The sequence below is a fragment of the Thermobia domestica genome, chromosome 3 (assembly GCF_964235325.1).
Source record: "Thermobia domestica chromosome 3, izTheDome1.hap1.1, whole genome shotgun sequence".
Lineage (NCBI taxonomy): Eukaryota > Metazoa > Arthropoda > Insecta > Zygentoma > Lepismatidae > Thermobia > Thermobia domestica.
Genome location: NC_137456.1, coordinates 160710608 through 160735873, shown reverse-complemented (window position 1 = coordinate 160735873; position 25266 = coordinate 160710608). Strand labels below are relative to the sequence as shown.

At 33.6% G+C, this 25266-nt stretch overlaps 1 protein-coding gene across 4 annotated transcripts in view; it reads right to left on the bottom strand.

Moving 5' to 3' along the window:
- The window catches only part of pns (DENN domain containing pinstripe), a 284119-nt gene that overhangs the window by 22790 nt on the left and 236063 nt on the right, over positions 1-25266 (bottom strand). For 2 of the 4 annotated variants that reach the window (XM_081751956.1, XM_081751955.1), the window contains exons 15-19: positions 14847-14942; positions 13159-13315; positions 10569-10697; positions 9545-9666; positions 7488-7633 (exon numbers count right to left, since the gene is read on the bottom strand). In XM_081751956.1, the coding sequence (XP_081608082.1) occupies positions 7488-7633; positions 9545-9666; positions 10569-10697; positions 13159-13315; positions 14847-14942 (650 nt within the window). Of the gene's footprint in view, positions 1-7487; positions 7634-9544; positions 9667-10568; positions 10698-13158; positions 13316-14846; positions 14943-19514; positions 19551-25266 lie in introns of all 4 variants that reach the window. The other 2 variants (XM_081751957.1, XM_081751958.1) reach the window with 2 other exon arrangements.

The following is a 25266-nucleotide window of genomic DNA, read 5'->3' as shown; positions in this document are numbered from 1 at the left end:
CCTTTTAAGAAGAAGTACAGCGGACTCCCGTTAATTCCAACTTGGATAATTCGAACTATTGGGTAATTCGAATTAAAGTTTATTTCCATTGAAAACTGTATTGAAAAAATGGTAAATAAATGGAATTTTTGAACCTTCTGTTTGGATAATTCGAAGTAATACAGTACAAAAATTTTGGTGGATTTGGTCAGAATGCCGACCGAAGGATGTAGTTTCAACTTGTTTTAAGTTATCTAGAGACAGCCGTAGGGAAGAGTGGCACAAAAACAGAATCTATCTTGTGATAATAGAGAAGACGAGACAGACGACGATGTAAAGAATAATAGCGTACACCAAACTGATCTGAAGTTTCCAAAATGGTTTAAAATTTAAGAAGATTCACTGAATGTCAACCAAATGTTACTATTGACTCATTTCACACAACAAATGAAATTTAAGAGTTTACTGACATGTAAAAACAATCACATCGAAACAAATGAAGATCACGAATTTCTTTAAATTAAAACAGATTATGAAGGTTGTTACTTGTATCCGTGGTTTTATGTTATAATTCAAGGTATGTGTTACTATACACAAGTGTGTTTCGCACATTATGTGTGGCTTTATTTATCTGCAAGTAACTACAGTTTGTTCGTTTGCAGTATTATTATTACGCAAATAATATGCTGCTTTAAAGTCTACTTTTTGGGAGAACAGTTGTAATTTTGTTACACCGATCACTAATACGTGCAAAATGAAAAGAAATTATGGTCACCCATTTTCATGCATTGGGTATTATTCAGTAATATATGTTCAAAGTCTATGACGTCACAATTTAATTAATATATATCACTCATAGACTCACACACAACATACTCGAAGCTACTGACTAATGCATTTCGCGGTATCTCGTAAACACTAGCACATCGTGCAGTAACACTGCGATAGTAAACTTAGATTTGGAAATATTACTAAGAGTATGAAAAAGTTAGAACTGGAGAAAAAAAAGTCTTGTCTGTCTGTCTTTCCTCATCATCATCGACTTTTTCTTCTTAGTTTCTGTATCTCATTCTTCAAAATTATATTTCCAAATCTTTATTATCTAAACTTAACTTTATTATCTAACACTTAATATTCTATCTGTCAACATCATTTTTGCTATTAGAGGTATATTCCACTGAAACCAGTTTGTAAAATAATAGTGCGACTACATATGAAGCAATTTATAAAGACTTTAGAAGTATGTTTCTTCAAGATTACCAATAATAATCGTTTCATTTCTTTTTGGGGTTAACAATTGAATCACAATGAAAAGTCTATCTAAACGAAAAGTGATCCAATTTCTAGGTATGATAGGGTGTCAAGACAAAAGTGAATGTCGGAGCATCTGGACTGGGCCAAAATGTTTCATGAATAATATCACGAAGCAACAGACAAGCTACGTTGTTGTACCAGATGATGTCACTTTGGTAATGGATGAATCAATTCACACCGATAAAAGACAAAAAAACACTCGAGCCCACTTCACTGAATTATTGAATTCAATGTTGGTGTTGTCACTGTTTATATAATAGTGACAAACTTGGATGACATAAGATGTACGGCCAGTGAGTTTCCCAAATGCTTACGGAGAAGCAGAAACGTATGAGATGTTCGCTTGAGCACTTGGCTCATTTAACAGTTGACAGAGAAACACTTCTTAATGCGGATCATTGTTCCAGATGCAACTGCGTGCCATCGCTTTGAATCAAGTGGAAAATCGTCAAGCATACAGCACTCTTTGTAGCAACATCCGAAGAAATTCACAGAAAAAATGTCATTCTTACAGTGTTTTTCGATTATCGTAGATCATTATCACTGGAGTTCAAAGGCACAGATGAAACAACGATAATCATACAGCACGTTCGGGATGCAACCAAAGACAAACTTATGGCATGCTGATGTCAGGGGTCATTCTGTTACACGATAACTATCGCCTGCATATTACGTACAAGGCAAAGGACTTGTTGGCATGACTCAAGTAAATGTTCAATCATCCACCCTATAACTTGAACCTATCGCCTTGCGACTTCAACATTTCCGGACCAAAAGCACTTAAGGGTCAGGATTTACAGTGATAATTAGGTCATGACCGCCGCATTCCAGTAAGCACATCATAGAAATTTTTCTTGAAGGGTGAATTTTTCATTACAGTGATTAGTTAGATGGTGGGATAAATGCTTCAATATTCAGGGAGAGTACTTTTAAGAAATCCCATGAAATCAAAGTAGGTAGCAGCACATACTGTAAAAACTTTACTGCAGCTACTTTACCAGAAAATGTCAATAAAAAGGGTTTCATTTGAACACTCCTTGTAGTTTTATCATTACTGTCATTTTTAATATATATATATATATTTCAAGATACTTCGATAGGTCTTTTCGTATTTGAAAATTAATGTGAAAATACTTCAATAAGGTTAAACTGACACTAATTGTGAACAAAATATACACACTTTACAGGTAAACAATATACAATGTAACGTTTCGGTACTACCGAAGTATCTTCATCAAACAAGAAAGTAGATAAGCATTCTTCTGTGCAGGGACGTGTAGTGCATATTACCGCTGTTACCGGTGGTAACAGTAAAAAAGTGTTCTTATATATCTTTACATTTCATTATCAACATGGGACAATATTTGTTTTCTTTTTTGTCTTTCTTTTCTTTCTTTCTTTCTTTCTTTCTTTTTTTTTTATTAAGTTTGCATGGCCAATGCCGCATATATAATGTAAACGAACGTAACACGCCAACGCCAAATAGGAACACTGTGTTGTTGGTACCACGGATCTCATAGGTAACGCGAACCCCGATAGCGGTCATCCACTCCAGAAGCAATCTTCAGGCGCGCTAGCTGGAAGCACGCTGCTCTCTCGTATTTAGATTTTCGGAACGGCCCATATGTTACCGTTCGGCTGCGTGGAACAGGAAAAAATAGGAACGAGCCCTGCCAAAATAAGGAGAATCTAGAATTTCATCAGCGTGCATTTTCTGTTATTGTGTTTCAGTTGCTTCCCTATTTCAGGGGTGGAAACTCAGTAGTGTTTACCCTATTCATATGGTAATTTCATTGTCTTTACAGTATACAGTCTCGGGCAAATATAAGTAACAGGTACTTCATAGTAATAACATTAAACACCTGCTACTGCAAGACTGTACATTCCAGAATGCGTTATTTATATGTTGGCATATTATATTTACCCGACTTTATATATTAATATGTTATCTTTAAATTTGAATAATACAACGGAGAATAAGGAGAAATAAAAATGAAATCTTTTAGTTTAACGCCCCTCGAATATGTTTTTTTTTTTTTTTTAGGCTAAGGGAGACGAAGAGAATCAGAATATATAGCACAGGCTATTGTTAAAAAAAAATTAGGTTTACTCTGATTGAAAACACATTTTCTCACTGATTTAATTCGAGTAATATGTTCCTTTTTTAAAAAATTGAAATTTTAATCCTATTCAAATAGTAAAATATATATGCCTAGAAGAGCAAACATATCAGTATCTGAAGTGCGTCATAAAATATTTATCAACAACATTCATTGTGTTGTATGGGAAATGGTTGAAGAACAAGGGAGAACCACGTTGTTAATTAAAGAAAAGTAGAAATATTTTCCGCGCCCACCATTCATATGTGAACTTATTATTATAGGATGAATGGTAATTATGTTGATAAAAGCTGATTTTTTTAAATTTATTTTTTTAAAAAATTTCAAATAAGTTTCCAACTCTAGCCGCTAGCCTATTAGTTAAATTTACACTTTGCTGCAATTTAATGTGTGAAAGAAAGGAGCGTGCAATCGTCTTTCGTACCGTGTGTGAGTGTGTGTTTAAAATACTTATGTTCGTGGGTGTTATAGTGCTTGTGCAGTAAGTGTGACAATGACTTAAGAAGAAACAAGACTAGAAAAAAAAAACTAGAAGGAACAAGACTTTTTTTTTTTTTTTTTTTTTTTTAAATCCTCAATGGCATTGACTAACGAGTGCAACTGTTCTATAGAAAGTATTTTGAAACAATCTTTTGGTGCGCGTTCGTTTGCGGAAAAAAGTGAAATAATTTCCGGAGGCAGACCAACACCACATTTAAACAATTTAAAATCGAAAGCATCGGGGGGGTATGTGCGTCATTTTAACGCACAATGGTATGCACAATATCCATGGCTGTCTGGGTGTTTAAAGATAACGAAACTTTTCTGTTGGCCATGCCTATTGTTTGGGAGTGACAAAAATGCATGGAATTCTCATGGCGTGGATAACATGGAAAACTTCAGAATCATGCGAAGTCGACATGAAAATTCCAAACAACACATTGCATCCATGTGTTCCTTGGCTACTTTCGGGAAAACAAGAATTGACTTTTCATTAAGTAAAGCATTTGAACTTAACATTGCCAACTATAATGAAAATGTCAAAAGGAACAGATATGTTATGGAACGCTTAATTAGTGCCACTTGCTTCTTAGCTTTACAGGAACTACCATTCAGAGGTAACGACGAATCCTCCGCATCTACGAACAAAGGTAACTTCCTAGAACTATTAAATCTGCTTGCAGAAACTGACGATAAATTATATCATCATTTAAAGACATCTACTGTTTTTTCAGGTACTTCAAATGTGATTCAGAACGACATAATTGATTGTATCTCTGTGCATATAATTAATGAAATTAAAAGAGAAATGACGGGTTCGAGTTTTGTTGCCTTGATTATAGACGAAACCACTGACATAACGAACAAATCACAGCTCTCAACAATTTTTCGCTATGTTACCGAGGAAGGAAATGTACAAGAGAGATTTGTAGGTTTTACAGAGATCAGTGGCGACCGCACCGCAGTTCGGCTGTCCCAAATTGTGTTTGAGTATCTGACTGATTTTCAGTGTGGGAAAAAACTTGTTGCTCAAACATACGATGGGGCTCCAGTTATGGCTGGTGAACTTGGGGGGCTGCAGGTTCTTGTTAAACAAAGATACACACAAGTGCTATTTGTTCATTGCTTTGCTCATAGGCTTAATTTAATTTTAGAAAAGTCCGTTGACAGTATAAAAGAGTGTAAGGTGTTTTTTCAAACAGTGTCGGGACTTTCTTCTTTTTTCTCGAAGTCTTCAAAACGAACAAGTGCTCTGGATTCTGTAGTTAACAAACGAATTCCAACAGCGTCAAACACAAGGTGGAACTATAAAAGTAGGATCATTGATGTGCTGTACAGCTTTAAAGATGAACTGTTAGAACTCTTTAAATCCATGATGGATAAAACCGACGAATGGGATCCTGAAACCAGAGTTTGCGCAGCAGGATATTATCAAAACCTTCAAAGTTTCGACTTCAATTTCCTACTCCAAGTATTTTATGTTGTATTATCAAGATCAGAAATCTTGTTCAACATCTTACAAAAGAAAATCAATGATGTTGGTTACTGCAGAAAGAAAATAAATGAGTTCGAGGAATATCTAAGATCATTAAGAGATAGTTTCGATGATATTTGGTTGAAAATGGAAAGCCTTGGAGAACCTGAAGAGGCACGCTGTTCAAAGAGGCCAAGACCAAATGAAGTGGGATTTAATAGAAAGGATCGTTGCCGACGACTATATTTTGAAATTGTTGATACTCTGAAAGAACAAGTGAGCACTAAATTTTCTGATATTGAGAAATTGGAGTTCCTTGCATTGCTTGACTGTGAAAAGTATGAAATTTATAAAGATACCTTTCCCGAAAAAGCATTTCAAGTTCTACTCAGCAACTATGGACATTTTTTCAATATTGTGCGTTTGAAAAACGAGCTTGTTTACATATATTCCTCACCTCAATTCACTAATAAAGCTGTTTATGAGTTGAATGTGGAATTGCGATTGGTCGGACTTGCGCAGGCATTACCGGAAGTGACAAAATTGTGCTCTTTAATACTAACAATTCCTGCGACAAACGCTTCTGCAGAGCGTTCTTTTTCTGCTCTTCGGCGTATCCATACATACAAACGGAACACGCAAGGGCAGAGTAGAATGAGTGGACTGTCTCTCATATCAATAGAGAAAGAATTACTACGAAAACAGAAGACAAAGCCCGAGTTTTATGACGACATATTAGGTCTGTTCATGAAGAAGAATCGCCGAATTGAATTGAAGTACAAGTAGCCGAGAATGCCGGTGTAAGTTTATTTAAACTTATTTATTGGTTTTAAAACTTAGCGTAGTTTTACTTACAAGGGAACATCTTATATTGATAGTAGCATTGCCCAATTAAACAATGTGCAATCGATAGAGGAGTGAAGAAAAGTGAGAAATCCAAAGTTTTACGGGCCGACACCCAAAAACACAGGAGATACAGAGGAGAGAAGAATCTAGAATCATGTGAAGATAGCAATGCAAAAGATACACTGACACAGAAAGAACTTCAAAATCATTAAAGCTACTATCAATATACGATGTTCCCTTGTTAGTGTAGTATAATATAGTTTTACGAATTTTTACATTTTATTATTATTTTAAAAATTACATAAAGGACCTGCCTTCATTAAGGCACAGGGTGACCACAAAAAGTCCAACATTTAAAAAGCGAATAAAACAAAAAGTATTTCAGATAGAAACTTGTTTATTAAAAAATATAAAATGGTACTGTAAACAGTTTGTAATTTCTTTATTCTGATTTAATTACAGAGTTTGTAATTACTCTGTTTTGTTGTGTATTGAATGATATAACAGTTGACAATACAATTATTATCAATAATACTCAATGAAACCTCCCATTTTTTGATCGGCTGTAGTGCTGTTAGTGGAGGGAACAGAGGAGTAAAAGTCGTCCTTCCGCTCAACACTCTCCTGCTGTTTTCAGTTGCCATTATGATTTGATTAGGAGCTCGTTGCGCGTAAGTAGTGATGCAGAAGCAGCACTGAATCAAGAATTTACGATCAGCGGGTTTTGCATTGAAAATAAAAGCCATCTGGTCAATCGAAAAGTGCTCGTTCGGCTATGAGACAGTATTTAGCAGACGACGCAAATTTTTGCAGCGAAACATGGAACATTGGGCTTCCTAGCGAGAGTGTAAGATGAATTTTACAAGAAGACCTGCAGTTTCACATAAACTGTTTTAAATGACAAATTTTATTTTTAAATCAACAAGTTTCTTTCTGTAATACTGTTTCTTTTATTAGCCTTTAAAATGTGTGAGTTTGGGGGGGGGTCACACCGTATTTTCAAAACATAGCAGTTTGAAAATTGATGTTTTAAATATTCGTAGTATGAAGAACGGTAACAATCATCAAAGAGCCACGCCACGCCACTGCTTCTGTGTGATGAAGGTACTTTTATAGTATGGAAACGTTACACTGTTTTTGTTATCTATGTGTACTTGTTCACAATTAACATCAGGTCACAGGCCAAAAAGGCATTTAAAAAGAAACTAGACTATGCGTTCAAGTATTTATAAACATGATAACTTCTTATCTTAATCATCAAAGGAAATATATACCTGGAACACAAATTCCAATTTTCCTCTTGGAATTGTCACCTGAGCAGTTTCTCCCAAAGTACCTGAAAGGGTGACCCAACAGTTGGCAGACGTTGTAGAAGCACTCATTTTACGCGAGGGAAATATAACAATACGATACGGAAGCTCTGAAACAAATCAATCACACAAATTAATATTTAATTAGTACATACATTTTATAACAGTTTAGGCATCGTTCTGACAAAGGAGCGATACACGCAGGTTTTTTTTTTTCTTTTTCTTAACTTACTTTCCGTATGGCAGAAGGCTGATCGATTATTTATTGAAGCGGAAATTATAGAGATAGACTGAATCAGATATAGTCAACCTAAAAGCAGAAATCAATTAGTTTTGAGTACATAACTGATTTTGAGATAACTTTGTATAATTTTGTAGCTTTTTTTTTTTTTTTTTCGATTCAATAATTATGTCCACACTTCGAATATTTTACACATAGAAATATGAATAATATCAACAAATAATGACTTAAAAAGTAAGAAAAAACGACATAGATATGACTTTAACACTAAGATTTTAGAATTTGGAGTCTTGAACGGAATTGCACACTGCATGCTTCTGCATTATTCTTTGATCATTATATATATGTATCCGGTTTTTTTTTTTTTTTAAACTTGACACTGCAAAATATCTGGAGAAATAAGCGTCAAACGAAAAAAATGTTCGAAATAAAATATTATTTCGGGGGAGCATATTTTGATTTGTAGACAGAACTGTTTCGCATCCATATGAGGAATATGTGATGGCTACCATTAAAATTTGAAGCATCAACTCTTAGAAAAGAATGAATCATCAACTTCCGTGGGATAACAATTAAATTGTTTTGTCGAAGAAAGGATGGGGCTTAGTCTAAAGCATTCGAATGTTCTCGAATTTGCATCTACAGAGTTGCCTCCGAGTAAATACGAAGTTTGCATCACTGAAAGTTTTCGAAGCTATAAAGACGTTTTATCTCCAGGTACAAAGGTACTTTCATTTTACTTAAGATATTATTAATGTTGTTAAGTAACAGTTTTATGTTTCTCGTTCCTAACATAGGTACGCGTTCTATCCAATATCAGAGAAAAATACATAGTTTATATTCAATTCAATTAGATGAACGGACAACTGGAAAAATAGTCCAGGGAAATAACATCTGTTTTGCCCTTTGTTCGCCTTATTTTAGCACCTTTCTTCTACTTTTTCCATGAAAACAACCGCTAAAATGTCTAACCCTGATTATGATTTGCGTATTTTACAATCAATTCAATTGGGATTGAAATTGGTTTGTAGAATATTTGCAAACATTACAGGGACTATTTTAATATCACCGGTTTAACTTAGAAATATAAGTCAATGGTGTTGATAAGTTGTTTCAATTAATATAATAAATTTAGAAAACTTGCAGTATAAAATAAAACTGATTGCAACAATTTAATGTTTTATTCAGAAGTATGTAGGCATTAAATAATAATAATAATAATAATAATAATAATAATAATAATAATAATAATAATAACTGTTAACCTTGTCAAAACTGTAAGTAATACATCAACACGATGCTATAATGTGAAGTATCTTTTATTGATGATCAGAAGGCGAACTTTTTTTTTGTTTGTTTGTTTGTTTTGTTTTAAAACATTATCTACGATTTTACTGAAACTTCAAATTCTAAAATCATGTAGTTCATCTGTCGATTTAACTCCTAATATTAATTCTGAATTTTATGCCGAATTTTTTTGCGTCGAAAACTGATGTCAATACATAATATGCAGAAGAGAATTCAATGTCTTGAACAGAACCAGTTATTCGTTCATATTTGTACGTAATTTGCTAAATATACGTAACTTTGTTAACAGTATTAGTTCTAAAATACCTGTAAGCTCTACTGATTTCAAATTTTGTTTCATGTAAGTAAGAACGTTTCTTATACATAGATGTTACGCAATTTTGTTTGATATTACCAATTTTTAAAAGACTCCAAATTAAACTATATAATTATTTCAATATATACATTTTCAAATAAGTTGAATTGCACTTACTTGCACTGGTGTATGTGTTTGTAAAGCAAAAGTAATCCACAGCATTCAATGTGAGCAAATGATAGAGAAACTGTTCTTTTTCATCATCACATCTGAGAAAAGCATAGCGTTTGTAGAGACTCCTGTAATATAAAATGGAATTTTCATAGTAAAATAAAACAAAGCATTGATATTAAAATTTTCAACGTTTGTATTAAATTTTCATTATTTTGTTTTTATTTGGAAATTATAATTTAAACTTATAAAACTTATAACACATATAGCATTTAAGGGACAGCTATATCAGGACTATTTAAGCCATTGTGGAGGTCAAAACATTTAGTTAAGTATTTCCAAATTCTACTCAAACCATCATCTAAAGTGGAAAGAGATGTATTTGGATCTTATCTGATGAGAATAGAAAACCCTAAACTAAATTTAGATTAAATCTGGATAAATATAGGATTTCTAATAAACAATTCAATTCAAAAAACTCTGATCGAGATAAATTGCCTTAGAAATGCCTTTACACAGGAAATACAACATAATTATTAATAGTGGTAATACTTTTTTCTTTTAATTACGCAGAATTACAGTACAGCAACATTGACGATTTCTTTCAGAAAGACGGCAATGACATACTAGTTATTGAACTCATGTAAGTACCTTATATTTTCAAATTTTGTGAAGTTTAATTTTAATTTTACGAAACTCTGTTTATTCTTCGGAGATCAATAACTTCATGCGTGTTTAGATCCCACTACTTTACTCCAAAAAAAGAACTTTTCAATATGTAAAAGAGTTTTTGCCTTGAGTAAACATCTACATATACAGACTAGAAGAAGATTACAGCGCAGCAGTCAAAATATAGTTCGGAATAAATTTAAGCGCATTTAAGTAAGCATTTATAATCTTCATTAACTAAAGTACGTGCATTAAGTGCTGCGCTGCACACTTAACTCGCTATTGTGACACTTATTCTACAGCAAAGGGTTGCTATACAGAGTGAAGTTTAAAGACACTTGAAGAGGTTTAGTTCCCTTACCTTAAAAGTTCTTGGTCTGCTAGCAGATTTCGAAGATGCCTTGACAGCAATTTCTTTTCCAAAGACAGTCTAACCCACGCTCTAGCATAGCCTATATGAGTTTTGATTTCAGCCATTGCTTGTACATTTCTGTAATTAATAAAAAATTGCGTAACAATAAAATTTACGTACTCGTACGTAATAATGTCTAGGAAGAACTTCATCTAGATTAGTTATGTGTTAACGAAGAACAACAAAACAAAACGCAGTACCAAAATTGAAAACCTTGAATTTTTGTCACAGCTCTGTGCCCATATGATTAGGTACGTTATTTTGATTTGTGAGATTGTAATAAAGACTTGAGTGAGAAGGATACGTTAGCCTTTGTTTAATTCAAACCTTCCAACAAATAAGTAAACACTATTTGGATGAAACCTTGACGTTTATTTTCCCTAATAACATTAACTTCATAGTGCACAGTGCTTACATGAATAAATTCAAAAATATTTTACTTTCTTACATAATACTCTCCTTAAAAATTCTGTCAATTTACAGTACACGATTTGTTATTATTATTATGGCAGAAAATACTCAAGATTCCGAAGTTTTAGGATAATCTTGCTACCACAATAGTCTAGCTGCTGTTATTGCATAGGCAACTTCATTTGTGTATAAAATCTTCAAATTATCCTTCACAAACATACTTACTTCCGATTTTATTTTATAGAAAAATAAAAACGCAACATTTTTGAATTTCATTCCATTTTTCCACGTTTATCTCACTTTCAAAACAATCTACTATAAAAAGTATTAATATATTAACTCGTTTTAACTTGTAATAAAAACTTACTCTACTATGATAATGAACATTACAAGTCCATATTTTAATGGAGATTAATAGCCCTGCACACTACTATTATAACAAGAAAAATTAAACAATATCTGTTTGAAACATTTGTTTTTCCAATTTCAAATACACAAAAATTTCTTTCAATGACCTCCCTCTTAACCATTTTTTTAATACAAGAAATCGATGTGAAGTCCCGCAAGTTAAATATATTTGGAATTCCTGCTCAAATGACCGATCCTTACCTCGATCAGCGGGTAGTGGAGCAAAACAAATGCACCCTTCTCTTAAACTACTACTTTATAGTTTATTTATGAAACTAATATCGGTATCAACAAGCATTCCATATATTGAAAACGTGTGATCAGACTTTTCTCGCCCGTGGAAGTGCTTTGTTTTCTAGGACAAGTCAACTCTACCAATAAAACTGGATGTAGCTGTAGTAGGGACTATGCCAGGAGGTGTCTTATCCACTGTTTATGTGAAATGTCTTGCAGAAAGAGGAAGAGAAAAGTGCTGTGTATCGTAAAGGTGTGAAATGTTTTTTTTAATTTTTTTTTAATTCTCGAATTAGAGTGTTAAAATGAATTCGAATATAAATGTTGTACGTAAATTGAACTGAAATAAACCGAATTCAGATGTATTTAATCTATATGGTGGCCCTAGTTTTAAGTGCACAAAAGTGAATCATTAGAACACTGTAATATCATTTTTAATTTTCTTCCTTACCCTCGGAAGACAGAGCCAGATTAAGATAATTAGGATAGTGAAGAGAGATCAGTCCAGACATACCAATGTTATAGACGGAGGCAATCAGAAGTGTACACAATGGCATAAAGTTCCAACTTTAAGAACTGTAATGGGAGGTAGCGGATTTATGACTTACTTCACATATGCTTATAAACTCACTTAAGAAGGCAACTGTTCGTGAAAAACGTAACAAACAGAGATTACTTATTTCTTCCTAAGAACCGACTGAAATTAGTTTAGTCCAAAGGGAATAAAAGATCCCAGAACTTTAATGCAAACCATTCCTCTCGAAAGGAATTCCTACCCTACATTATTGAACTGTACGTGTTTTATGTTCTCAGCAATGGTGCTGTGTTTAAAGAAATAAAATGTGCCACCCTTTGTTAAGCGACCGTACTTCGTAACGACAAGTTTTGAGAAGAACAAGAGGTGGTCGTTTAATAGATGTTTCACTGTATAAATCGCTATTACAAATGGAGGACAGGTAACATTTCGAAAAACTTCTTTCGTCGAGTGATGTTTCTGTGCTTTGACAGAATACTACGAAAAGAGGAGACAAATTTACAAATTTTCGGAGTCGGAAAAACACGAAAGAAAAAGAGTTGCTACCCCACATGGATTTAAAGAAATGATTAAGGAAGTTTATACTATTCCCGAAAAAAATACAACAATTACTGACTACAAATTATAAGGCTTGTTCAGTAGTAAGAAGAAAGAGTTTGAAATCTGCACAAAAATATTTCTCAATTGAGCCCCAAGATCTTTAACTGTAAGGTCGGCCGTATGTTGACTAGAGTAAGGCAGGAGAGGATGCCGAGAGAGAGGATTTAGTGCATTGAGTCTCAGTCACAACGTGAGAGAGGACTTTGTAGCATTGCTGTCCAATTCCGCTTTTCTGTCCTCTGATTAACATACGGTCGGCGTAAATATTTTATACCCCTTAAGAATTTGGATGAAGTACTTGGACAGTAGTAAAGCTCTTACGTTTTTATGATAAAGTTATATTTTCCTCACCTCATATCAAATGTCAAAGAAACCGGCAACGGTCGTAACACTGGTTGTTCGACAGGCTTTCCTTTCTTATCCTTGCGCTCCGGAGACTTTTTCCGTTCTCTGCTACTTCTATTCGACGTTGGGGAGATGTCAGTCTCCAAAGCCATGGATGAAAGATCTGAAAGGATTCACAAATTCAACCATTTAGCTTATCTAAGTTTCTCTGTTGTATTTTCTGTATTATAATATATCATATTTGCTGGAATAACGTTCTTGCACACACAAGGAATTAAGCAGAATATGCAATTTCTTGATTTTAAGGAGTGCCATACACCAATATTACCCGCGCTATCCCAATAATGCCAAAAAGAGCTATTCATAACCAGTTAACTCCACAGATTACGAAACCAAAAATTCATCGCACCAGAAACAAAGCTCTGACCCTATAAATACCACCTACTATTTCTAATGAGGATAGATAGCTTGGAATATTGGTTTTCAATAGATTACAGTGTAACTTTTCTTGTATAGAATATACATTTTTTACCCTATTACTTGAATGAAGATCTTGGGAGATAAAATGATCATAGCCACTATGCTCAACGTCACGGAAAATTGTGTGCTTAAATGATCACAAATTTTGAATTACAAATACCCTGTGTGTGTGTGAGAGAGAGAGGGACTATTATTTTCTTTGCCCTGAACTCTTTAACTATTTATTAATAAAAATTATTTTAAAAAATAAAAATGGAGGAATTTATTACAGCAGAATTAATATTATACCTATTTCAAATAGACACTTTGCAAGATCAATAGCATTTAATTTTTCTGAAAAGGAACTTTCAAACTAGTGGAGATTTATATGATCAAACTGCATATTTCACAATATATAATTATGTTTGCATTTCATTTTAGGAATGGAAGTAAATTTCTAGGTTACAAGGTTCTACAATACACATAAATAGCATTAAGGTATTATTCTTATGTTACTATATGTAGATTAAGATACTAATATATCATATAATTACTAAACACTGAACGTAAGCCTTTTAACATTATTTACTTAAACGCAATACATCGCAGATTTTTCAATCTTGACTTTCATATATTCTATACAAACACTCACAATGTATATATTTTTTTTAAGGCTTCTTCTGTTTCAACAGATTTAAAGCCACAATCAAACATTAAACATCTATTGTCCAACAGTATACTTTTCATTATATTAGATTTGAAAAAAAAAAAAAAATATTCTCTCGGTTCTCTTATGCATTAGATACTATTATATCAAAAGAAATAAAAGGAAATTAGAAAGATAATGCGGGTTAGATTGAATACAAGTCAATTTCCATCGAGTACAATTGTAATTTAAACGTGGAAAGAAGAAAAAATCTACTATACAGTTCTTGTTTTTATATGTCAAAAACCAGGTGAAATGAATGTTAGGAGAATCTGAAGGAAACAGCATACAGAGAAAATAAGGAAATCTCTTACTTTCTAATCTCTCAATAATGTTTGAAATGTTTATTGGGAACAAACAGCGTTACAGCCACAAAGTGCCTCCAACGGTTCGCTTTCATTTCACGTTCGGATGTCTGTACTATTGAACTATACAAAGCATGAATTTCTACTTACTAATTTACATCTACAAGTGCACAACTACGTTACTATGAAGAAGTTGTAACATTCAGGTTGCAAGCTGAACTTACCAAAATTGGTGAGGTATGTGGCTAATTCCATGATATTTCTTGATTTTATTGATAAAATTAATTCAGGGATTCCGTACTTTGTGGGTGAAGGAGTTGCTAGCAGAAATAAGAATGCAAACTTAAAATAAATACCAACCCAACAATACAAAAGCAATATCCAGGATGTAATAATATAAAATAATAATAAATTTTAAAATCCAGAAGCTAAAGCAAATATCCAACTTCGAAGCAACAAAAATAAATAAATGAAAAATAAAAAATTAAAATACCACAAGACATGAAGTCAAGCGACTAAAAGACACCAATATACATAAGAACAAGACTAATTTACCATAGTACTTACTAAATTCTTACCATCCTCAAATAGAATCACGTCGAAATTAAATTTTTCCGTCAGAACTTGGAAAAATTAGAACAGCTTTCGACCAAAGATACGAACTTTAAAAAGAAAAAAAAAAGCTTGGAAAACCTCAAAAGCTATACTTCCTTAGTTTTATTTTCCAAATACATACTTTCATACAACAGGAACATTCTGAAATGTAACTATAGTTTCAGAGTGCTTTATGATGATTCGAATTTTTGTATGCTAAAAATACAAGCTAATGGTAGAGCGCTTACCTCCACACCGCAGATTCGTTGAGTCGTATCAAGCTGTTTCATGTAGCTAAACACATTTTATCTGAGTTTAATCGGAACAATTACCGAGCTTCCCACTCCCATTCCATAATTTCTCACGTATTTTATTATCACTTATTTACATTTATTACTTTGGAATGTTTATTCCCTTGAAGTTCCATAATGACCCCACTCCCAGTTCTCCCGGCATGTTTATGCAAAAGAAAACTTTGCTGATGGTTTTACTTTTCAATATCTCTTTCTTCCATGGTGTAGCTGGATTAGAAGTGTTATTCTTGTATAAATTATACACTTTCTATACAGGGTTTTCATTGTTAACTGGTTTAGATATCTCACTTTTCAACCACGCACTTTTTCACGATTCTCTCCCATTTTGTGGGTCCCTCTACATCACCCATCCATTATCAGTCAAGAAGGTACACGTGGGACATTAAACTGAAAGATTTTTCTTTATTTTCGTTTAAAAACAAATTTGGACTTTAAGAAATCACAGTCTTGATAACTGTGGCTGCAATACAAGTAGGCACAAATTACTATTAAGTGGATTTCTGAAAATGATAATTTATAATCTATAATAAAATTACTTAAGATGTCTCTTTTTGCTGCACAAACCACATCATGACGCAGCATACACTGGAAAAATTTTGTGAAATTTTTGTGACACACACTTCGTTACAATTAACATCTCATGCCCTGGACTACATATAATGCAATTAATCAATGCAGACAATTGTTCATCAGAAAACAGAGTAAGTATAAAAACAAAGGAAAACCGGGTCATCAGACAGGTGGCTCGACAGTATTTATGACGTGGATAAGAAAAGACGTTTTTGGAATATAACGATTTTTCTTTATATACGTACTTCTACAGGGTGATTCTTTTAAAACTCACGGATTTCATTTGGATTTAGAATTTCTAACTGAAGTTTGATTTTCATGCGGTTTGTGGCAAATGATTAAAGAAGGATAGAAGATTTATGGGACTATGTTTACTGGTTTAAATTCATCCGGGGTAATATCGGTTACGCTTCAAGAAAAACAGCCAATTTTCGCCAGTGTACCTTACAATTGGAATGAAGTGCGGTGTGGTGTGGAGATGTGAGTTTTCTTCGTTAGATGGCAACCTTGCCAAGGTCAATAAGAAACAGGAAACTGGGCTAGCTGTATTGGGAATTGTGCTGTACAATTTTGTGCTACTGTGTGAGTATGATAAGCGCACAGTGAGAATAGTGTACTCTTTAGAACAACAAATATTTATCATTAAAACTTTGGAGAACGGAATCTGTTGTTGCTATGCAAAGGACATTCCGAAACAAAATTTGCCTCACATCCTTCCCCAGATAGGAACATAATGTGGTCGCTAGTGAATAAATTGGAAGAAACAAGATCGGTTCTGAGTGAGATAGGGAAACATCGGATCCCGCAGGCGGGTGTTGTGAAAGATGTCAGTTATCGACTCCTTATACCACCCAAGAAATATCTCAGTCGTTTGTGGTAAGAAACCGGCTATAGCTATTCCACATGTGATTTATGAGCGTTACCACTAACACTTAATTTATATTCTCACTAATACTTAATTTGTTTTCTGCAGTTTCGCTTCAAACATCTAAAACGTCATTCTAATTGTAAGGTACACTGGCGGAAATTTGCTTTTTTTTCTTGAGACGTGATCGATCTTATCCCGAATGAATCCCGGAACACTGATATATATATATATATATATATATATATATATATATAAAAGAAGGAGTTTTGCTATTTCAAGGAACTCAATGATATATTTTTGAAGTAAATAACTGTAGGCTTATTTCTCGGTGCATCTGACAGACACATCGACCTTATAATATATCAAAGTAGAATTATAAACTAAACCAACTTTTTTTATCAGCAGTACAACTATCAAAAGGGCATTAGCGACCGCTCGCGGACTGTTAATTAGTAATGTTTCACTGTTACAAAGGATTAGCTATTTGGCATTGTGAATGGGAGGAACATACAAAACTAATTAAAATTACTAAGTTCAGTGAATTTATCCTTTTCTAATTCCATTTGAAGCATACGAGCTCTGAAAACTCTAGAAGCCAATTATTTGAGAATTAGAATGAATATTGGCCTTAGTTAAATATTATATCGTTAAAATCTGATACAGAAACAAAGTATGTGCCTTTTGTCGTTATCTACTCTTACTTTTGAAACTAAATTATGGTATTTATAATATTCTGAACATGTAACATGCTGAAAAATAAAGTATTTAGGTGGCCCAAACTGATAAATCAAGATGGAATCATGCTAAATTTTCGTCGAAAAGGAACTCCAAACTTCTGTTTAAAGTGTGACGAAATTTCTGTGGATAGTAACCACGCCAGCATAACGCTGGCGAAGTTGAAGAAAGTAACTGGAAAGAAAGTACTCCTCTCTTACTGAGATTCGCATATGTGGGAAGAAGGCGCTTTTCTATCTAGTAGCTCTATAATACAAGGAAAAGTGGGCAACCAACACTTAGGAAATATAACCGCACTGATATTTATTACCATTCATAAGATCATACAACCCAAACTTGTCAACTTCCTTAGTTGAGTTGATTTTAGTTTATCGTCCCTTTCAGCAGCGAGGCTATATGAGACGTGGACCTACTGATTAACGTGGAATCCGAACCACATGAGCTCCCGCCGGGAATCGAACCCGGGTCTCCCACGCCAAAGGCGCGTACGCTAACCCAACTTCCTTAGTAGTTATCAACTTTTACGTTACTATGTTTCATTTGGTTTTGACTTATTGTTTGACTGAAGTTACGCATGAAAGTTACATGAGACTGGACCTACCACAATTTAATAAGCAATTCGAACCACATGTGAATCACCAGGAACCGAATACGATATCAAAACATGTAATCAAAAGTAGTCAAAATTCGGCCCTCGACTACTTGGAATCCTTTCGTTTTCCTTACAAAACTTGGAGAGATCTGCTTCGTCACTTTTTTAATGGATTTGAGCATTAGTTATTTTATAAAAACTGTTATTTTTCCCTTCTAAAAGACATGGCTTGAAATAAATAACAAATAATAAGAATGTATAGGACAATTCAACTACATAATGATTACCTCAATAAGAGAAAACTTCTCATAACCACATAAACTTCTGTTTGTTATCGCTATCTGATAATTAAAATCTGTAAAGTAAGTTTCATTCAATATTCTTCATATTGGTCAGTCAAACCTCTTCAACAAAAGTTTGTTTGAACATCTCTTTTAGGAGTACATGAACCCTATTTCAACTTTCACAGTTTTTAAATAAAATAATTTAAATTCGAGAATAGTACTTAAAAAAACGATAGTAAAAATTGTTATTTCCACTTATGACCACATAAAAATTAGCACTTAGAAACTATGACGCTATGTTACGCATAATGTACAATATATAATCCACTATTAGTAGATAGAAGTATTTCGTGCTGTTTACTGCTTTAAGGAGGGACAAATTTGAAAATAAATAGCGATGCGGGAAAATCAGAATATGTTAACTTCATATACAGAAATTTTTAATTTGATCAGAACTTTACATGCAAATTAAATAGCAAAAATAACTAAGATTTCAGTTGAAACACAGTTTTCGGTTTAGCAACAGTTGTACAAGATGTTGGCTACTGTCAGAAATATTGAAGGAAATTTCACAAATAACGTTAGCTAACTTTTACTCAACAGTTGTATTAAAGCATTTATTTGCTTATTTACCTATTTATTCAACAATAATTATTTCGTGACGCTCAATTTATACTATAGTTAATGTACCTATGATAAGAGAAATGAAATGTAGTAAACGAGAAGTAAATCATACTAAACTAATTATTTATACCATGTTTTACATATAAAATTACTATTTAAGTATTTTTTGTAGTATTGAAGAATGTGTAACTATACAAGAAAAGAAAAAGATTGTGATATTCTGCGCAACATGAAGATCCATTATGAAGCATGCACATACATGCAATTTTAAAAGCAAGCTATTAACCACACAAATATTTAAATTCACATACAATCCAGCCTCTTCCTGAGAACACACCAGGCCAATGCTGCATAAAGTGAAGAAAGGAGAAGAGTAGTTAGTAGGTTACAACAAAGAGGATAAAGGCACGGCTCACTCCAAAGCAAAGAAACTGCAAACTCACTTCATATTTATCACACACACAAACACACAATAATGAACTGCCATTGGAAAGTCTGGACTTTTGTATACACATGGTAACAAATAAGCTTCACTGCTGATTGTAATTACAGTCTAGAATGATGGTTTTAGATCAAAACACATATTTACATATACTGATGTTTAGTAATTATTATTTTTAGACATACTTAATAAATTTTTGGCTATACACACGACAGTAACTGTATAGCAGATATATTCCATCCAATTTAATTTTCAGGAGTGATCGCTTTTAACTTAGGAATACTGCACATTAAACAGTGCATAAGTTTTTTCTACCAGTGGACGCCAAGCTTATGAGCTATCGTACCGTTTTTAAATCCTACTGTGCACTACCAACCAAAAGAACTACCAACTTTTTTTTTTTTTTTTTTTTTTTTAATCTTACATTTGTTTATTGCCTATAAACTTACATTTTAAGGATAGCCAACCGGAACGTTATCGCAATCTGCCGAAAATGTTCCCGTGAGCTACTAGTAGCTCGCGATCGACGGTTTGGCGATCACTGTTCTACGAATATCATAAAGTAATAGAGGCATCCTAAAAATTTAAAACATGACCATTTTCTATACCTCTTTACTCATGCTTAGATTTTGAAATCCATACGAGGTAAAAACAATAAAAATTAATTTTGGAGATTGTTATATAACAACCAGAAAACAGTTACTTAATATTTCCCTGAAGGGTGATACTACAAAAATCATGATCGTCGAGGTCAACTTCTACTATTGATTATGCTAGATGTGGAGAAACAGTCTGTTTCTTCCAGTCTGTTTTATTTATTTATTTTATGCATTCACGTTCACCTATACATTCTTTCATTAATTATGTTAATTAGGAAGGTGGTTAACCCGAAAACTTGAGGTGAAAATGTTCAGGAATTAAACATATTTGTACGTTGTTACGATAGTAATAAAATTACATGCATCCCAAAAATATCTTAAGCAATGAAGTTTCTATTGAAACGTAGTTGTTTCACATAATTTTACAGTCAACTTCAGATTATTATTGTGTACGGTTACTATAGGTGATGTAGCTTCAATAGTGAAATATGTTATTTCTTCTTGGTAGCTCTTTCTCCAAATCGTTAGTCCTTACAGAAAATTAACTATAACTTCAGAGTAACTTTAGTGCAGGAAAAGCACATATAACAATCAAAACTTTCCAGGAAAAGCTGAATAATATTTCGATATGAAGAAATTGGTGCATAAAAACTGCAATAGCATCAAAAGAAAGGAAAAAGTTATTGGTTAATTACATAATACTAGCACATGTACAACTGGAGACACCATCTTTGTTTTAATGGCACATATAGGGAAACAGTAAAAAATAGGAACAAAAGAGAATGATGATGATATTATTACTGCAGTATTGACTTATTGTTAGATCTAATAAATTATATTTGTAAGTATCACAAAATTAATGATTACAAATATTTCCAATGCCACAAGTTTTATACAAAGCAATACTTAAATAATCTGACATAAACTACAGGAAAATAGTTCCTTACAAATCGAACACTCAAAGTATGCTCTCAAATCAATGTTGAATAAAAGCAACAGCGATATTTTGAAACTATCTTCTTATCAGGCTGAGTGACGAAAATTGTCTTATATTTGAAATATCGCTGATGCTTTCACTAATCTTTGATTTGAGGAAATACTGAGATGAGTGATTGATTGTAATATTTATATACTATGTAACAATGAGGGTTCTTTAATAAGCTTTATGTACACGCACGCAATGACCATTTACCCTATATTTATGACTTTCAGCAACTCTGATGAAGCAAGATAATATATTAGTACTATGTCATAATTATTTCAAAGAATATTAAGGTAAGATAATTCTTTTAACGATCAATATTCTTTATATCAGTAATACCATAAACTAGCTGCGGAAAGTAAAAATACATTGAGAAAATATTATTCCTAATATGTTACTGAAAAGAAAAGATATACTGGAAACGGGTCGTTTTAAATGATCGTATGAACAATAGTTGTAAGAAAACGTAAAAACTCAGAATTTTGATTTGAAATAAGTATATATATATATATATATATATATATATTATTTGCTGTTAGAGAACTGAAATCACACAAAGTGTACAGTCAACAACCAAAAATCTCTCTTTTCGCGAAAAATGATTTTAATTTAAAAAATTAACACATTTTTCTCCGTCATATAAACCAGTGATTCTAAACCACGGATGAGCGAAAAAAAAATAACACAGAGTTACAAAGATTCTGCGACTGTTTATGCATTCATAAAAGGTCTGAAATATTTAATATAAGCCAAGTTATATATATATATACTTTATTCTGCAAAATTTTCCTTTTTTCTTTCATGTTATATTCTAAGCATTTTTGCTTCTGGGTCGGTTGATTTGGAGTTTAGTGTTCCGTTCAGGACAGGCTATATGAGACGTGCACCTACAGCTTACCAGGGAAGCCAAGCCACATGAGCTCCCTCAGGAAATCGATCCACGGTCCCGCGCACGCTAATCATATAGTCATGAGGGAGTTCTTATGTTTGTGGGGACCACTAGCAGCGCCACTGAAACTAAACATTATCACACACCAGCAGATTTGGTAGAAAAGGGTAAATAAATAATGAATGCAGTTGCTTTCACAAGTAGCGTGTTAAATTCAGGAAATTGTGGCTATGGTACAATAAGGTAAATGTTATTCATATAATGAATTTATTATTTTGATGTTTTACACACATGTATTCTTTTTAAAATTTAGCACTCATTTTTCCAAAAATATAGTTATTCTAATGGCTACTCGAAACGATCTACCAGCTGATATCAACTCTTTCCTTTATTAAATGCTTATTTGATCTCATTTTCTCATCTGTTTAAGTTGATTAATTTTCGACAGAACCAAATAAGGTAAACAGGAACAGGTTTCACAGTAATAATAGGTTAGTGCGAATAAAATGTTCTCTTTAACATTTAGTGGGAAACCCACATCAACAACACAACTCAGGGATGGATTAAGGTCACAAATTCCGTACAGGCTGTTTATACAAATAGCTGGGGCAACTACGACAGTTAGAAGGTAGTGAGTTACTGAACAGGGACATATGAAAGTGCACCATGGAGAACACACAATTGAATGATTTTTCTTTGCGAATTCAAACCAGAACATTAAGAATAGCAAACCGTAAAAATTGTTAGAAGTGCATTCGGGCTACAAATGGCGACTGAATGGACCGTTCGCCATTGGTTTGTCAAATTTCATTCCGGTGACACTGCATTGCACAATGAGCCTCGTAGGCATCAATCAATATGTTCGGATGAGCTCCTTAGGAACACGTAAAAGTGGATTTTCGGGAAAGTGTTCGTGCCTTTGGAGATTAGCTGCATACTCTACACCATTGTTATTCGGCGGCTCAATGCAATCGGTGAGGTGGTGCAGTTCTTTGAGGTACGGAATAACCGGTGAAGTGTGCTGCATTGAATTGTTACTTCAGATAAAAAACTTGGTTTGCTATGACAATCGTAAATGGTAAGGACAATGGATGGATGGTAATTAACGTTCAGGGTGTATTGTTTTATTTACCTCTCCATCCACAGAAGGTGGTGTTGATATGATGCTTCATGATGGAGTGATCAATCATATCTTTCTCAAGCGAGGCGAAACAATAAATCTAATGCTCAATTCCATGGTCCAGCAATGGTCAGCAGGCATGGTGGCCCCATATGTCACGTAAAGGATGGCGTAGGCCCTTCATGAGTTTCAATATGAAACACTTTCTCACCCTCCGTATTCCCCGACTTTTCTCCCGGTGACTATCACCTCTTCGGCATCTCGATCATTTGTCGAGAGGGAAGACCTTCCCTGATGATCAGGCAGTGTCACGTGCCACTCCTGACTTCTTTCGCCATGAAATCCAATCATTGGCAAAGCGATGGCAAAAGTGTGTTGTCACAGACGGCGACTATTTGGTTAACCAGGCATTGTATTTTTTATTTCTGTGGCCTTTGGAAGTTATGAACCTCGGGTGTATATTTCATTCACCCCAACCTAATAGATAAGTAAAGTTCATTACTGTTAAACACGCGTACTACATAGAAGAATAAATGAAAACCTGTCAATGAGACTCATGAAATTATTTGGATGCACTTAAAGGCAGAAATAAATGTTAGGAGTAGTATATGAACAAAGGGTGGTATACAGTAGAGTAATAAATTATCTACACTTTCGCTACACAATGGCATTGAACTTGTTGGAAATATTAACGAAACTATTGAAGTACTATTTTTGTTCATAGAGCAGAATATTTGTTGCTGACTATACAAATTCCGTTAGAATTTGCCCGTGTAATGCAAAGCAATTGTGAGCTCGGATCAGACACCAATAACTGAAAAAAGAATTGTAAGAAATTTTACACTTTGTAAGCGGAAAAAGAGAACAGTGGAAGATATTTAGTATGACTTACTAAAGATAGGTTACACATATCTCTGTAAAACATGAAAACTGAAATAATATGTTAAGTACAAATGCTGTAGCGATATAAAAATCTGTGTCATTTTAAAGTCAACATAATGGTACGAAAGCTAACACATTACATTGATATTGTAACACACTATTATGTACCCTGGGTGATCCCTCTATTTCAACATAGTATTAATCTTACTCCACTTAATATTTTTGTTGATCAAACTGTCAGTATCTTCAAAATGAGAAAATGAGGGAAAGTAAGGAGAAATTGATATCATTGAAAGGATTATCAATAAAGACAAAAATTATCAATTAAGAAAAAAAAATTGTAAACACGATATTTCTTTTTTAAAAAAGAAGAAAATCATAGAAGAAATTTATTGATTGATATACAAATACATACTTTGGCTATTTTTCGACTTAGTCACCATGAACCTCCAGACATTTCTCGTAGCGTGGCACAAGCTTCCGTATACCCTCTGTGTAAAAATCTGCCACCTGAGTGTGCAACCGGACCAGAACTAATGTTTTGATCACTTTACTGTCCTTGAAACGCTTCGATGTAAGCCACTTCTCTAGACAAAGAAAAAAGAAAGAAATCGCTGGGAGCAAGGTCGGGGTTGTAAGGGGGATAATTGAATAATTCCCATCTAAATCTTTGAATTGTCTTAACAGTACGAGCAGTTGTGTGTGGGCGGTCATTATCATAGATCACAAAAATTCCAGAGCGTAGCATTCCTCTCCACCAATTGCACATGGCACTTCACATTTTATTCAGCGTTTGGCAATACATATCTGTTTTAAATGTTCATCCTGGTTTCAAGGCTTCCACAAAAATTATATGCTTTTGGTTCCAAAACACGGTTGCCATATTTTGTGAACTAATGGTGTTTGTTTGAATTTATTCGTTTTAGAACTACAGTGACGCCATTGCATTGACTATTGCTTCGACTCCCTTGTGCCGTACGATATCGAGGTTTCATCTCAAAAGTCATCCTCATCCTCTCCTAGCGGTCCAAAAAAATCACGTGCAACTATCATTCTTTGCCATTGTGAGCGTCTGTCAGCATTTTTGGCATTTTCGACAAAGTTTGTGATACTCCAGCTTATCAGTCACAATTCTTTATTATTATTATT